At 53.9% G+C, this 15,837-nt stretch overlaps 1 protein-coding gene across 3 annotated transcripts; it reads left to right on the forward strand.

Annotated features, from left to right (window-relative positions):
* Positions 1-137: 137 nt before the first annotated feature.
* Positions 138-15,166, forward strand: HADHB (hydroxyacyl-CoA dehydrogenase trifunctional multienzyme complex subunit beta). 3 transcript variants are annotated; one of them, XM_032103202.1, is made up of 16 exons: positions 138-162; positions 1,719-1,987; positions 2,342-2,383; positions 3,203-3,299; positions 4,309-4,353; positions 5,215-5,314; positions 6,535-6,622; positions 7,478-7,665; positions 9,190-9,370; positions 10,628-10,749; positions 12,361-12,440; positions 12,520-12,567; positions 12,901-12,988; positions 13,070-13,144; positions 13,818-13,982; positions 14,616-15,166. In XM_032103202.1, exons 2-16 carry the CDS (start codon positions 1,921-1,923, stop codon positions 14,649-14,651), a joined length of 1,422 nt encoding a protein of 473 aa, XP_031959093.1. In that variant the 5' UTR covers positions 138-162; positions 1,719-1,920; the 3' UTR covers positions 14,652-15,166. The 3 variants fall into 3 exon arrangements, with proteins under 3 accessions (XP_031959093.1, XP_031959091.1, XP_031959092.1); XM_032103200.1 differs by having other exon boundaries at positions 140-256; XM_032103201.1 differs by lacking the exon at positions 138-162 and adding an exon at positions 168-245.
* Positions 15,167-15,837: the final 671 nt, after the last annotated feature.

Raw genomic sequence — 15,837 nt, forward strand, 5'->3', positions numbered from 1 at the left:
GTGCTGAGCGGGAGCGGATTGCGAGTGAGGCCGGGGAGGGGCTGCGGAGCGGGCGGTGCCGGTCAGGCGCGCGGCGGGCAGCCCGGAGGGTGGGGGGGCCGCGGGGCCCTCGCTGAGTGGCGGCGCGGCGCCGGCAGAGCGGGGCGAGGGCCGAGGGCCGAGGTGAGCGGCGGGAGCGGCGCAGCGCGGACCGGAGGGGACAGCGCGGACAGCGAGCTTGAGGGCTCTGTCCTGGTTGGCCGGGGGTGCGGGAAGGGTGAGCGGAGTCGGGGAGTCGGTCCCGGGGAAAGGGGTGGGGGTTAGGGGTAGGCGGCTCCGTCCGGGATGGAGCAGAGGATCGGGGGTCGGTCTTCAGTGGGCGGGGGAAGGATGAAGGGAGTCCGGGGGTCGGTCTCAGGTGGACGGGGGAAAAGTGCGGGGAGTCGGGGGCTTCGTTCCAGACGGACGTGGGGGGCTGGGAAAGGGTGAGGAGGGAGCGGAAGGTCGGTCCCGGGTGGATGAAGGGGTCGAGAGATCGGTCCTGGGCGGACGGAGGGGTCGGGGGTCGGTCCTGGATGGACGAGGGGGTTTTGGGGGCGGCTGAGAGAAGCACGGGTGTGTTTGGGGCTGTAGCAGGTGGGCGCTGGGCGTCCCGCGGGTGGGGATGACGGTGCTGCGGTGTGTGAAAGCGTCAGGGGTGTGTGGAGAGAGGAGGGAAGTAGAGGCTGTTCATGGAATTGTGGATTATCCTGAGCTGGAAGGGATCCATGAGGATCGCGGAGTCCAGCTCGGCTGTGGAATCCAGGCGGATCCTTCCCCCTCTGGAAGGAGCTTTGCCCTGGTGACTTGTGCGGGCAGGGCTGAGCCCTTGGGGTGCCAGGGGAGCACTGGCTGCCGAAAATGAGGGGGTTGGGCACGTTTTGGGGGGCAGGAACAGGGGTGCATCGGGAGGAGATGGCTGTGCAGCGTGGGAGGGAGGAGGAGCTTATACCTGGGAGAAACTTCTGTCAGCTGGGCAGGGAAAATTCAGGGAAAAGGCTCAATCAGATGTGGGGAGGGAACTCGGCACAGGTGGAGGAAGAGCAGGATGCCTTGGAAAGGTCTGTTTTCAGGAGCTTTGTTAGCAGGAGGAGCCTGGGTCTGGTTTTTGGGCTGGGAAGGGAGGAATGCTGCACGTTCCAGGTGTGGAGCTGCGGCTGTGAGGTGTCAAAGGGGGTGACTGGCAGCTTGTGCTGACTTTTGTGGGGCTGCACAGGGCTGGGTTTGGGTCTGTGGGTGTTCCTGCGCCCCTCCATGGAAAAACTTTGTGTTTGGGGGAGAAAGTGCTGGGATTTGAACCCCCAAAGTGTGACAGAGGGAGATGAATGTTAGCATGGATCAGCCAAAGACCTGGAGCTGTGAGGACCATCCTGAGCCCTGGGCAATAAAATCTATAGATGAGGATTTGTTTATAGGGAAACCCGATTTTGGAATGAGCTTTGGGAAATCTGCAGAGGCATTTTGGGGGATGGAGGACATGAAGGTGCTCTGTTTGCCGTGGGGATGCACAGCAGGAGTTCCTCAGGCTGGCACCGGGGGTTAACAAGGGGCAGGGGTGGGAAGGGGTGCCAAGGACACTGCGTCAGGAGATGCTGCTGGCAGCAAGGCTGCCTGGGCACTGGGACAATTTTCCAGTGGGAAGTGGTGGAGCAGTTCCTGGGAGGGAGTTGAGAAGCTCACTGGGCAGTATTTATTCACAGGCACGTTTGCAGCCCCTGTCACAAGCCAGGCTCCTCCTGGTCAGATTCCGCTCACGGAGTGTGGTGGGAAGTGATTCCCTGCTGCCCTTGGAGTGTCTGCTCCTCACCTTTTGGCTCCGTGTGAGGCAGGCAGGTCACTTCCCTTGGGACTGTTCCGGATAGAGCAGCTTGGACTGACATCAGCCCTTCCCCAGATTCCAAAATGAGTTCCATGCTGAGCTCTGCCCTGCGGAACCTCCCCGTGTCCTCAGCCTGGGCTGCCGGGGGCCGTGAGTATCTTTCACTTTCGTGGGTGGGTCATAAACTTCTGGTTGAGGTGTTGGGTTTGGAACCAGTGCTGGGATCTGAATGTGCCCTGTTCTCGCCATTAAAAGACTGACGATATTTTATTCTTAATCCCTAATTACATTGTTGCCTTTTTTGTCCCTTCCCACATCAGATGGGGAGGAGTCTTGAGTTAACAACAGAAACTGTGTCGAGTTTCTGAGCAGAGTAAACCCCCCAACACCCCGCAGGTGTTCAGGTGTCTTACAGAGACATTATTTGCCTTTTTAACCCTTCTTACAGAGAGCAGAACTGTTTCTGACTTTTTTTCTGGCATTTTTCCCTTCCTTGTTTTCCAGTTGCTCGATCACTCAGCTGCTCCTCGCAGTTCCAAGCTGCAGGTAAGGGGGAAACACCAGGAATTTCAGTGGGTCTGTGCTAGACATGGCTGTTTTGGAAGCTGCCTCCCTTTGCCAGAGTCTTTTTCCACTTAAATCTTGGAAATGGTGCAGAGTGCCTTAGTTCAGGTGTTCCTGATCAGCTGCAAACTAGGAAAACTTCAGGCAAAGCAGTGTTTGCAGCAGAGTCCTCTCATCCTTTGACTGCCCTGGCTCCCAGCAGCCATTCCCAGTTTTTAGTCATAGTCCACAGTGAGTGGTTGGGGTGATCCACGCTCTGGGGTTCACTGTGGGGGTTGCTCAGGTGACTCAGGCTTTGGGATTTTGGGAACAGGCCTGGACAGCAGCTCCTCATCATCCCCTGGGCTTCATGAGGAGCCTGAAGGAATCCCCAGACAGTGCTGGAGTTTCATCCTGGCACTGGTCTGTCGAGCAGTGCTGGATCGTGACATCTCTTGCCTTAAACCTCTCTCACTGGGGAGAAAATTTCTTCCCATTAGGGAGAAATTCTTGGCTGTGAGGGTGGTGAGGCACAGGCCCCATCCCTGGAAGTGTTCCAGGCCCGGTTGGATTGAGCTTGGAGCAACCTGGGATAGTGGGAGGTGTTCCTGCCCATGGCAGGGGGAGGGACTGGATGAGCTTTAAGGGGCCTTCCCACCCAAACTATTCCATGATTCCAATATTCCAGCTCAGGTGTCCTACCTTCCCTGCCTTTCACATATGCACCAAAAGAGGACAATTTTCCTTGTTTTCTAGAAGATTTTTGCAGGATCTATACTAAAATTGCTGATGTTCTTGTCACCATCACTTCTCCCTTCACAGTCCAGCCCAAGACTAAGAAGACCTTGGGCAAAACTGGGGTGAAGAATGTTGTGGTGGTGGAGGGTGTCCGTATTCCCTTTCTGCAGTCTGGCACCTCGTGAGTATCAAAGAGGAGTAAAATACAGAAAACACCTCCTGACTTGGTTGATACTCGGCTCTTTCTGTGAAAAATCTCACTTATTCATTTCAGGGGAGCTATTCCTGGGCCTAAAGGCTCTGGAGGGGCAGTGAGTTAGGCTGCTGCAGTTATTCCAGCTTATCTAGTGCAAAAATGTGGTTTGAAGAAGGTTGTCCATGTGTATGGATTCTGGGAAGAGTAAGGGATTGTGGAGGAAGCTGTTGGTGAATCTATAGCAGATGAAGCACCAAGTTTCACAAAACTGGCGGGACAGGGGCCAAGGATCTGCTGCAGGCTCTTCCTCCTGGATTGTTGGGCCACCAAATCCACAGTTGGACTAGGACCACACCTGCCCCTTAGGATGGAGAAGGGATTTCTTTATCTGATCACTTCTGCTTTTCTGTGGGTTTAGTGCAGTGATTGGAGCCCCTCTGTTCTGCAGCCAGGCTGGGAGAGCTGGGGGTGCTCACCTGGAGAAGAGAAGGATCCAGGGAGAGCTCAGAGCCCCTTGCAGGGCCTGAAGGGGCTCCAGGAGAGCTGGAGAGGGATTGGGGACAAGGGCCTGGAGGGACAGGACACAGGGAATGGCTTCCCAGTGCCAGAGGGCAGGGCTGGATGGGATATTGGGAAGGAATTGTTCCCTGGCAGGGTGGGCAGGCCCTGGCACAGGGTGCCCAGAGCAGCTGGGGCTGCCCCTGCATCCCTGGCAGTGCCCAAGGCCAGGCTGGACATTGGGGCTGGGAGCAGCCTGGGACAGTGGGAGGTGTCCCTGCCCATGGCAGGGGTGGCACTGGATGAGATTTAGTGTCTCTTCCAACCCAAACCAACCTGTGATTCCTTGAAATGTTTCCTCAGAAGTGCAGTGGAGCATTTCTGGTCCATCCCCAGTTCTTGCTGCTGCTCTGTGCTCACAGCAGAGTTCTGTACTGAGTATTCTGTACTGGTTCCTCACACCTCTGAGTTCCTTCCTCTCCTGTTCACCTTCCAGGTATGCTGATCTGATGCCACATGACTTAGCCAGAGCAGCACTGCAGTAAGTAAATGGAACACTGAAAGGGCTTCGAATTCTTGTTAAACTGCTGAAGCTTCAGGGTTGCAAAGCCGAGGCTCTGAACAGCTCAGGTGTTTATTTTTCCTGGCCTCCCTCCACAGCAGTGGGGTTTGTGTTGTTGTTGGGGTTTTCAACAGGTTTGTGTTGGTGTAAAGCGATGGTGGTGGTGACAAATTTTAGTGAATTTGATTCCCAGCTCTAGTTTTCCAAACACAGAGATCAGAGCTGCTGTTGAGGTGTGCTTACAGCTGGTGGGAAAAACAGCCTGGGCAGCACAGAGGAAACCATGTGACAACAAGGATATTGAGCAAATTCTGTCACCCTGCCTGTCCCTTCTGTTCTGAAGGCCATTAGCAGTGGGTTTGTTTTGTTGGGAGGCAGAGCAAAGTGCTGTGGAGAAGAGAGAAGGCTTGGAGAAGCCTGGAGATGGCTGCCCAAGGCCAGGATGGACGGGGCTTGGAACACCCTGGGATAGTGGAAGTGTCCCTGCCTATGGCAGGGGTGGAACTGGATGGGCTTTGAGGTCCCTTCCCACCCAAACCGTTCTGGGATTTGATGATTCTGTGAACCGTTTTGTGGAAGGAGGGGTGTGGGGGTTATAAAGTAGTTGCTTTAATGAAGTTCTGTAATAATTTGTAGTGAAATTATCACCATGATTGTTTGCAGCCCATAATCAGCTGCACTTCCCACACGCCCACATGCACATGAGATTTCTTCTGAGCTGGGGGCAGAAGCTGTGGCTCTGTTGTTGCCTTGTTCTCCAGCCAAGCTGGTAGGAAGAGGATGTTGGAGAGGTTGTTGCTTACGTGATGCAAATTGCCTTTGTTCTGATCCTCTCCTCAGGGGCCTGCTGACCCGGACCAGTGTCCCACGGGATGCTGTTGATTACATCGTTTATGGCACAGTGATCCAGGAAGTGAAAACCAGTAATGTTGCCAGAGAGGTGGGTGCTGTGCAGCATTTCCCTGGGAGTCTGATTTCTGCAACTCTGAAGATGACAAATACTTGCTGAAAATGAATTCCCAGTATTGTTGTTTGTTTAAATATGATTTGAGAGTATGAAGTAGTTGTGTAGTATTGTCTGTTAAATGAGTGCCTGGGACTATAAGGAAAATGGTTTTGGGATTCTCTGCCTCCTGTTGAAATCTGCCCTAGATTTTACTTTGCGTCGTTTTTTATCAGATTTTCATATTTCAGTGCGGTGAAGCTTCTGCTTGACTCTTCCCTGCAAGGGAAGGTTTTGTTAAGGTTTGCTGATCCCTCAGCTCCTAAATACCAGTTGGACTTGAACGCTGCCTTGCCCAATGTCCTGGGGAGGAGCAGAGTGTGCTGGGAGGGTTTGCTTTGTTGTGGTATTTATTTGTTTATTTGAGTTGGCTGGTCAGACACAGCGTTCACAGGATTTGCAGCGGAGCAGCTTTGCTGCCCTTTGTTCCAGCAGCCAGAAAACACAATTCCTATATTATCCACAGAGCAGCTGATCCTCTGGAGTCACGTGACAGGCAGCCTGATCTTTGCTAACCTGGAGCCTCTGCTGTGCTCTGCACCTGGATAAATCCATGATGTAACCTGGGCTCCCTGGCACTGGGGAGGTGCCTCAGCCTCGTGAAGGCAAGGCCTGGCTTTGGTCACCTGCCAGTCAGATGGGGCTGCAGGGTAATTTTAACTTGGGAACAGCTGCTGAACTTTCAACTAGTTGGCCCCATCCCATGTAGGGAAGGTCTCTGGGAGCTGCTCTGGGCTGCTCAGATGTGTCACTGCTCTGCAGTTTGCCTCTCTCTGTGAAGCCACAGAGCCTTGTGCCGAGCAGTCTGAATCACCCCATTCACGTGTTGCCTTTGCCAGTAAGGTGAAGCAAAGATGATGTCAAGTAGTTGGAGGCTCTTTTGATGAGTTTTTTTAAATGTGAGGGGTGTGATTAGTTTGTCTCTTTATTAAGAAATGTGGAGGGGCAGTGGCTGGTCTCAATGTGGCTGAGAGCCTCAGCAGCGGCCTCAGCTCCTGCCCCAGAGTCTGGGGAGGGGAAGAGCTGCTGCCATAATTAACTGGATGAGAACTCCCTGTTGGTGTCTTCAGCTCCACCTGGCAAGGTGTGCTGGGCAGGGGCAGCTCTGGCCTGGGAGCAGAAGCTGTGGGTTTAACAGCCCCTCTCTGTTGTTGCAGGCTGCCTTGGGAGCGGGGTTCTCCGACAAAACTCCGGCCCACACCGTCACCATGGCCTGTATTTCCTCCAACCAGGCCATGACCACAGGTATGTGGGCTGGAAGAACAAGCTGGGGGGTTGAGAAGGAGCTCGGAAATTCTTTTACAGCCTTTATTCAACTTGCACTGCTTGTGAATGCAAAAACCAACTGAAGAAATGCTGGAATGGAAGGAAAAATGGAATTGTTTAGCCTGGAGCAAAGGAGGCTCCGGGGGGACCTTGTGGCTCTGCACAAGTCCCTGACAGGAGGGGGCAGCCGGGGGGGTCGGGCTGTGCTGGCAGGGAACAGGGACAGGAGGAGAGGGAACGGCCTCAGGCTGGGCCAGGGCAGGCTCAGGGTGGACAGCAGCAGGAATTTCTGCATGGAAAGGGAGGTCAGGCCTTGGCAGGGGCTGCCCAGGGAGGTTTGGAGCGCCCATCCCTGGAGGTGTCCAAGGAAGGGCTGGAGGTGGCACTCAGTGCTCTGGGCTGGGGACAAGGTGGGGATAGGGCACAGGTTGGACTCGATGCCCTGGGAGGGCTTTTCCAGCCTCAGGGATTCTGTGGAAGTTTTTTAACCAACGAAATAGAACATGAACTGAGTGTCTGCTGTAGGCCTGCAGCAGCATCTCTGCCCAGTGTCCCTGTTTGTTTGGGAGGTAAAGACTGACCACGGTGACTAAAAGACTTTTATCTTTGCCTGAGCCTAAACAGGGCTAAAAAATGGAGACCCAGCCCAAACTGCTGGGGCTGTCCTTCCCTCCGTGCTCTGTGTGACAAGGACGAGCACGAGCCGAGCGACAGAGGATGGTGTTGTGGAACCTGGCTAAGGCCGGGGCTGGAGGAGGAACTGGAGTGCAGGAGTACCCAGGGCTCTGTCGGGGTGAGCTCTGGCAGCGTTCCTGGGAATGCCTCTCGTTGCAGGCGTGGGGATGATCGCGGCCGGCCAGTGCGACGTGGTGGTGGCCGGCGGCGTGGAGCTCATGTCCGACGTCCCCATCCGCCACAGCAGGAAGATGAGGAAGACGATGCTGACGCTGAACCGAGCCAAGACCCTGGGCCAGAAGCTCTCCCTCATTTCCAAAATTCGCCCTGACTACTTTACTCCCGAGGTATTTTGGTTTGTCAGGCATTTAGATGTTTAGGAACCTGGTGTAGAAGGTGTGAACAGGTCGTTTTTTTGACCTCGATAGAGAGGATTGAAGATGGGTGGGGTGGCTTCTGGGGTTCGCCATGATCGATCTCTGTCCTCTGCTTTGGGTTAAAACATTGATTAATGCATCTCACAGCATTTGGGACTCTGCTTTTGCTTCCCACACGTTCATCTTCAGTAAACCCAACTTGGTGCAAAACCTCCTTCTGCAACTCCTGGACAAAGCGTGCTGCAGATGACAGAAATAGAAGCTTTTTTCCCATAAATATAAAGGTTATTCTGAAGTGTCAGAGGAATTCTAGGGTCAGAGGAATTTTACTAGATAGTAGGCTTTGCCCCCTTAGTATTAGACAGGAATATGAATATAATTCAATATATGAATGTAATTGTTGTTTGATTAATGCATCTTAAATACGCCTTTTGATTCCTGTTCCTGGCCAAATCCTGCCAGGGGCTGGATGTGTTCAGCTCCCCTGAAGAGCATCCACAGGGCCATGTCAGGAGCAGAGTGAGCCACTGCTCTGTCCTGGGGGCCATAGGGGGGTGAATTGCAACGTGGTGAGGATGCAGAGGAGTAGCACTTCCCTCCTTCCCACCCCAAGCTCTTCACAACGAAACTGCATCCATGTCATTCCCTGTAGTGCGAGTGCAGCGAGGCCTGGGTTCAGTATGGCAGAGCTGAGACCCCAAATCCACATAAGATATGAAAATCTCAGGATTAAATGCACCCAGGGATTTCCTGTGTGCTGCTGGAAGAACAAAAACGAAGCCAGAATCACCTCTGGGCTCTGCTTTTGGATAAGGGGGTGTCTGACAGGGAGTTTTGAGGTCCCAGGATGTGTTGTTTCAGCTGAACCCAAAAGGCCTGGTCACCTTTTATTACCGCAGGCCTGGTTCCTACAGTATATCACCGTGTCCCGCAGCCATAGGGAGGAGGAGGAGAGAAGATCCAGCAGGCAGGAATTGTGCAGCAAGATTGATTTATTTAATTATTTTACAAACCTTTTATAGACTTTTTTCTTCATAGTCTAATTGGACAAGGGACCAGCCACCCCTTGGGGTGATTGGCCAAAATCCTAAAACATCCATTGTCAAAATACTTTTCTTCTATACCATAAACAAGACTTTCCAAGGTTGCAGGTGGCTTGGTTGTTTACATTCCCTACTACCTCTTCTGTGAGAGAGAAAAGTCTCTCACGGACTTAGAAAAAATAACAAGAAAATCCTCACTAACAGCATTTTTGTACCTACAACCTTTTGTCATGGATTCCCAGCAGCCTGGACCTCATTTTCCCCAAAGTCTTGGAAAGAGATGGTTTCCCTGACACATTGGACTCAGTCTGTTCTGGTCTGGTTGCCGTGTGTTAACTGGGTAGCTCTGAATTAACGAAGGGAAGAGCCTCCCTCTGACCGTGGGGCTCATCTCTGTGTGCTCCCAGGAGGGCTTTTTTCACCTGTGCTGACTTTCCCTCCCTGGTGGCAGCTCCCAGCCGTGGCAGAGTTCTCCACCAGCGAGACCATGGGTCACTCTGCCGACCGCCTGGCCGCCGCCTTCGGCATCTCCCGCCTGGAGCAGGACGAGTACGCCCTGCGCTCCCACACGCTGGCCAAGAAAGCCCAGGAGGAGGGGCTGCTGCAGGACGTGGTGCCCTTCAAAGTGCCAGGTGACAGTGCCCGTGTGCCACGGCCAGCACTCCCTGCTGGGGGCAGCTCCAGGGAGTTCTGTGGGTCTGGGTGGGTTCTGTTTGTCCCTGGAGAACTGCTGGAGCAGGGATGTGTTTGTAAACGGGTTATCTGAGAGTGAAACACGGAATCGTGGAGTGGTTTGGGTGGGAAGGGATGTTAAAGATCACCCAGTTCCAGCCCTGACACCTTCTGCTGTCCCAGGGTGCTCCAAGTCCCATCCAGCCTGGCCTGGGACACTTCCAGGGATTCAGGGGCAGCCACAGCTTCTCTGGGAATTCCATCCCAGCCCCTCCCCACCCTCACAACGAAGAGTTCCTTCCCAATATCCCATCTAACCCTGCCCTCTGTCAAATCTTTACATACCTAAATTTTTTCTTGCCCACCCCACATCTGTGCTAATGAGGTGACAGAGCAGGGAAAATCAGGACAGTTGGACCTGGAATCCCATTGCCCTTCCAGCCAGGCAAGAGCAACCACCTTTATACCCCAGAATATCAACAACAAACACAAGCCCAATAAAATCCCAGTCTGATAGTGCAGGTGCTGGGTGGGAGGAGCTGCAATGTGGCAGGTTCCAGTTCACAAGGCCTCACATTCCTCACTGGGAGGTGAAACAGTTTGGGGACAACCTTTAAGCTGCCCCTCCCATGGCCTGTCCTGGTGTCCCCCTCACTCCCAGGAGCCGGTGGAGACACTTTGCTGTTCATTTGGGAACTCTGATTGGGATCCTGGAGAAATTTGCCTTGTAGATGCACAGTTCCACGTGGTCTTTATTATACAATTGGTACTTTTTCTTAACAGGCTTATTTAGCAATTGGAATAATTGCAGATGGATGTATTTGGGTTTTCCCAGTGCTCTTTATTCCTCAAACTCAGCACATAAATGTAAACTGATTTAAGCCCAGTTCTCCATTTAGGCTTTTTAACCTAAATTTAAATTCTTTTCTCAACCGGGTTTCCCATGTGGTAATTTTTCCTTACACTAAACAGATGGCAACACTTTGTTTTTGCTGTCTTCTGAGGAAAAGTGAGGTAGCTTCCATTTTTAAGTGCTATTTTTAGCCATGTTAAATATTCTGATGCCACAAACAAATTTTCCTTTTTCCCCTCCTCACGCTTGTCCTGAACCCCACAATTTTCTGATTTTTTTTTTTTTTTCCCCCTGGATTCCTGATGATGAAGTTCTTGTGTGTTGCTGATGTTTGTAGTTGGATTGTACTTTTTTCCTTCACCAGGCAAAGACACAGTCACCAAGGATAACGGGATCCGGCCGTCCTCCATGGAGCAGATGGGAAAGCTGAAGCCGGCGTTTGTCAAGCCCTACGGAACAGTCACAGCAGCCAACTCCTCCTTCCTGGTAATTCCTGTTCCCAGCACTGTCCACTTGACCCTCTGCCTCCCCTAGCTGGGATAATGTGGGAAGGAGCTTTTTAATGTCAACTGTTTCCAGATTTTCCAGGTGTAACTTGGAACTGAGTGAATCTGGTGAATTTGGATTGTTTCATTTTAAAATCCATAACAAAACCCCTGAAGTTTTGGGATGTCTTACCTGTTTGCTTCTCTGTAGCTGCTTCCTGAGGGTCAATCCTTCCAAGGCCCACGCAGGGACTCTGTCCCAGGATGGGATTGGTGACGTTGTACCACTGAAGTCAGTAGGTTTAGTCTGAACTTCACAGAATCATGGAATGGTTTGGGTTGGAAGTGACCTTAAATCTCATCCAGTGCCACCCCTGCCATGGGCAGAGACACCTCCTACTGTCCCAGGGTGCTCCAAGCCCCAATGTCCAGCCTAGCCTTGGGCACTGCCAGGGATCCAGGGGCAGCCACAGCTCTGGAGGGACAGGACACAGGGAATGGCTTCCCAGTGCCAGAGGGCAGGGCTGGATGGGATCTTGGGGAGGAATTGTTCCCTGGGAGGGTGGGCAGGCCCTGGCACAGGGTGCCCAGAGCAGCTGGGGCTGCCCCTGGATCCCTGGCAGTGCCCAAGGCCAGGTTGGACACTGGGGCTTGTGATGCCTGGAAATAGAACACAAACTTTTCCAGACAACGTTAGAATGACAGTATAAAAGCAAACCTTTCCTTGAAAGCCTTCAGGTACAGAATATGGTGAAAACCCACAGCCTGAATTAGATTTGTACCATTTAATATGAGATGGGGCAATTAGAATATCCAGCCAATGTTGTCCAAATAGAGGAGTTGGTTAAATAATTCCCCCCTGGGTTCTGCCCCACGGGGGCTCCCCTCCCCATCTCCTACCCTACCTTTATCATGTCTATGATTACATGGTGCAAAATAAAAAGTCCTTGGAGAAGTAAGAGGCAAGACTAAACAATATTTTAGGAATGCATCAATAAATGTTTGTTCACTGTGGGAAAGAAAGCTGGAAAAGTACTGGAAGTTATACCAGGGCATTTAACAGTCTACAGAGCTCCAAATACATGAAGAATACATAAAAGCTAAAAACTGTAGGCTTGGAGCAACCTGGGGAAGTGGGAGATGTCCCTGCCCATGGCAGGAAGGTGGAACTGGGTGAAATTTAAGGTCACTTCCAACCCCAACCATTCCATGATTTGATGTGCCAAACCCACAGTGCTCATTCTTGTCACGTGGTGAACCTGTGGCTTGCGTCGTCCTGGAATTATTCTCAGTTTTGGGATGGAACTGGGAGGACAGCTGAGTGTTTGGGATGAGCAACTTGTCCCAGGCCTAGCAGTGCTTTCAGGCCCCTCAGTCCTGGGGGGCATTGTGCCTGTGGGCTGTAAGGAGGCGCTTCAGCAGCGTGTGCTGGCACCATTAGTGATCCCCCATCCATCCACTCACTCCAGCAGCCTTTGGCCCCCATCGCAGTGGGGTGTCCTGGAGGCTCTGGTGATGTTCAGGTCCTCTCTCTCTGAGGGCTGTGGGGCTCGTTGTGTGCGGGGGCTGCAGGTCCTTCACCCCTGACCCGGCTTCTCCCTGCCCGTTCCAGACCGACGGAGCGTCGGCCATCCTGATCATGTCTGAGGAGAAGGCCCTGGCCATGGGATACAAACCAAAGGCCTACCTAAGGTAGGGAGGGCTGGTCCAGTGGCCTCTGCTCCCACTTCCTTCTCCTCTCCCTGGCACTGACAGCCCTTTTCCTGCACAGGGATTTCGTGTACGTGTCCCAGGATCCGAAGGACCAGCTGCTCCTGGGGTAGGTGGAGATGGAGAGCGTCCCCCCACAGCCCCTGCTCCCACAACAGCCCTCTCTTGCCACGGTGTGGTTTTGGGAAGTGTCTCAGGAGATGTTGCATCTCCTCAGGCCTTCACGAGTGTGAGCAGGAGGGGAGGTGAGAGAGCAGCGGTGGCAGGAACAGCCCGGGATCGCTGGGGCACCTCAGCAGGAGTTCTGGGGGCTGTGCTTCCCATGGAGAGGGATGGGCAGAGCTGGGCCACGAGCCCAGAGAGAAGGATGTGACTCTGGAAAAAGGGGGATGATGCTGACAGGAAACACTGATGCAAGACTTGTGTGTCCTCCCTCCTTCAGCCCCACCTACGCCACTCCCAAAGTGCTGGAGAAGGCCGGGCTCACCCTGAGTGACATCGACGTGTTCGAGTTCCACGAGGCTTTTGCTGTAAGTGCTCTAAATCTGGGATGCCTCCCTGTAGCCACCTGCTTTGGGTTCTTATCAATGTCACCCTCCCCTCCCTTGCAGGGGCAGATCCTGGCTAACCTGAAAGCCATGGATTCGGATTGGTTTGCACAGAACTACATGGGCAGGAAGTCAAAGGTAAGGCACAGTCAGGACATTTTCCTCCTTGTCCTGTCCCTCCAGGCCCTTGTCCCCAGTCCCTCTCCAGCTCTCCTGGAGCCCCTTTAGGCCCTGCAAGGGGCTCAGAGCTCTCCCTGGATCCTTCTCTTCTCCAGGTGAGCACCCCCAGCTCTCCCAGCCTGGCTCCAGAGCAGAGGGGCTCCAGCCCTGGAGCAGCTCCGGGGCCTCCTCTGGACCCACTTTTCTCTGCAGTTCAGTTTAACCTTGGGGTTACTGGGCTCCCTCCTGGCAGCTGCCTGTACTGATGCTGCACAGCCAGGCTCTGGCTCTGTCCTGTGAGGAGCAGTGATGCTCCTTGAGCTTGGGTTAGCAAATCCCAATTCAGGCAGTTTCTTTGGGAAACGAAATTTGTTTGGGATGCTATTCCCGTTGTTGGTAGGAGGTGGAGATCCAGAGCCACAATCCTTGGAGAGGAGGGAATTAAGAACAGTGTGAGGGGCTCAGTCCTTGCTCAGTGCAGGGCTTCCCTGAGGGGCTGCAGGTGAAGCAGGAACACCTTTGGGGTGCATTTATCCCCTGATCAGCCTCATGTGCCATCCTGAACTGCTGTAGGCTTGGTGTTGGGATGAGCTAGTGATGGCCAGGTGATGATGGGGTGTGTCTCTCAGCGTGTGCCTCTGTGTACCTGCAGGTTGGAGCCCCTCCCCTCGACAAGTTCAACACCTGGGGGGGTTCCCTGTCCCTGGGACACCCCTTTGGGGCCACCGGCTGCCGCCTGGTCATCACTGCTGCCCACAGGCTGAAGAAGGAGGGGGGACAGTACGGCCTGGTCGCTGCCTGTGCTGCAGGAGGGCAGGTAATGGTGCTGTGCTCCAGCGTGTTCCCTTGGGAGAGGGCAGGAATGGCAGGTCTGATCCTGCTGGGACGCTGGAGTCCTGTCTGGTTACACCAGCTCTGGGTGCTGGGTGTTCAGAGCTCCCTCAGGCAACCTCTGGCTGCCCCCCATCGCCACTCAGTCCTGTCCTGTTCCCTGCGAGCAGAGCCTGACCCCTGCCCTGGCTGCCCCCTCCTGTCAGGGACTTGTGCAGAGCCACAAGGTCCCCCCGGAGCCTCCTTTGCTCCAGCCTGAGCCCCTTTCCCAGCTCCCTCAGCTGCTCCTGCTGCTCCAGCCCCTTCCCAGCTCCGTTCCCTTCCCTGGACACGCTCCAGCCCCTCAGGGTCTCTCCTGTCAGGAGGGGCCCAGAGCTGCCCCCAGCACTGGAGGTGCCCCAGCAGTGCCAGCACAGGGGACGGGCACTGCCCTGGCCCTGCTGCCAGCCCAGAGCTGGCACAGCCCCGGGGCCAGTGGTCTCTTGTCCCCCTGGGCACACCTGGGCTCGTGTCCAGCTGCTGTGGCTCACGTTTTTCATGCCCTGATCCGTGGCTGTAATAATGATTCTTGTCTCTGTTCATAAACCATTTCTGTGATGTTTTCTCTCTCTGTCCCCAGGGACACGCGATGATCGTGGAGCTTTACCCCCAGTAACGGCACTGGGAGCCTTGTCCCTCCATCCTGTGCCTGGCAATGCCATTTCAATGCACTAATAAATCCTGCACCCAATCCTTCTTGGAGAGGGGATCCGTGGCCTTTATCAATCCCTTGTAGCTACTCAGCCAGTAATTTTTATCTAATGAGCACGCTCTATTCCACGTCCAGGAGAGGAACAGTTAACGTGGCTCTGAGTCTCTGCAGGCTCCTTGTACCCTGTCTGATCCCTCTGGTAACTCTCCAGGATTTCTCCCTCTGGGGAACAAAAACTATTTCAAAGCCCTGTATGGACAATGAAGTTTGGAGATCAGGAGAATGTGAAGCAGTGGAGGTGGGTGGGCTGAGAGGGGAGGTAATGCTGTGGGGAGGAGCAGCAGGTTCAGTCCCAGGGGCTGAGCTGGGCTCTCAGGGGGCAGTTTGCTCCATGCTGTCCAAATGCTGTTGGAATGAGCAAATTGCATCTGGCAAATGAATGTCGCTGATGGAAGCGCAATAAATCAGGACAAAACCCACTCATGGCTGTTTTCTTTCCCTCCCTTCAGCTGAAATGCTTTCAGGACTGTTCCTGTGGTGTCTGGGGTGGGGGGCTGTGAACTGACTCCAGGTGTTGGCTCTCTGAAATCATGGAATCACAACTGGTGTGGGTGGGCAGGGGCTTTTTAAAGGTCACTTAATCCACCCCTGCCATGGGCAGGGACACCTCCCACTGTCCCAGGCTGCTCCAAGCCCCAGTGTCCAGCCTGGCCTTGGGCACTGCCAGGGATCCAGGGGCAGCCCCAGCTGCTCTGGGCACCCTGTGCCAGGGCCTGCCCGCCCTCCCAGGGAACAATTCCTTCCCAAGATCCCATCCAGCCCTGCCCTCTGGCACTGGGAATTCATTCCCTGTGTCCTGTCCCTCCATGCCTTGTCCCCAGTCCCTCTCCAGCTCTCCTGGAGCCCCTTCAGGCCCTGCAAGGGGCTCTGAGGTGGTGATAAGCTGCAAGTGTTCAGGGCTGTCTTTCTCCCAAGCATTGGGGAAGATGAGATACTTGGTTTTTTGTTTAATATCCTTGTTATTTTCTTCACCCGTTCCTCATGGCTTCGTGATGCTGAGGGTGGCTGCTGTTACCTGCCAGGGAACAGAGTTTCTCCTGAAGCACCTTGCAAACACCTTCGAGTCCTTTTTATGACAGAAGCAGTTTCT

This window comes from Corvus moneduloides, chromosome 3 (genome assembly GCF_009650955.1).
Source record: "Corvus moneduloides isolate bCorMon1 chromosome 3, bCorMon1.pri, whole genome shotgun sequence".
Lineage (NCBI taxonomy): Eukaryota > Metazoa > Chordata > Aves > Passeriformes > Corvidae > Corvus > Corvus moneduloides.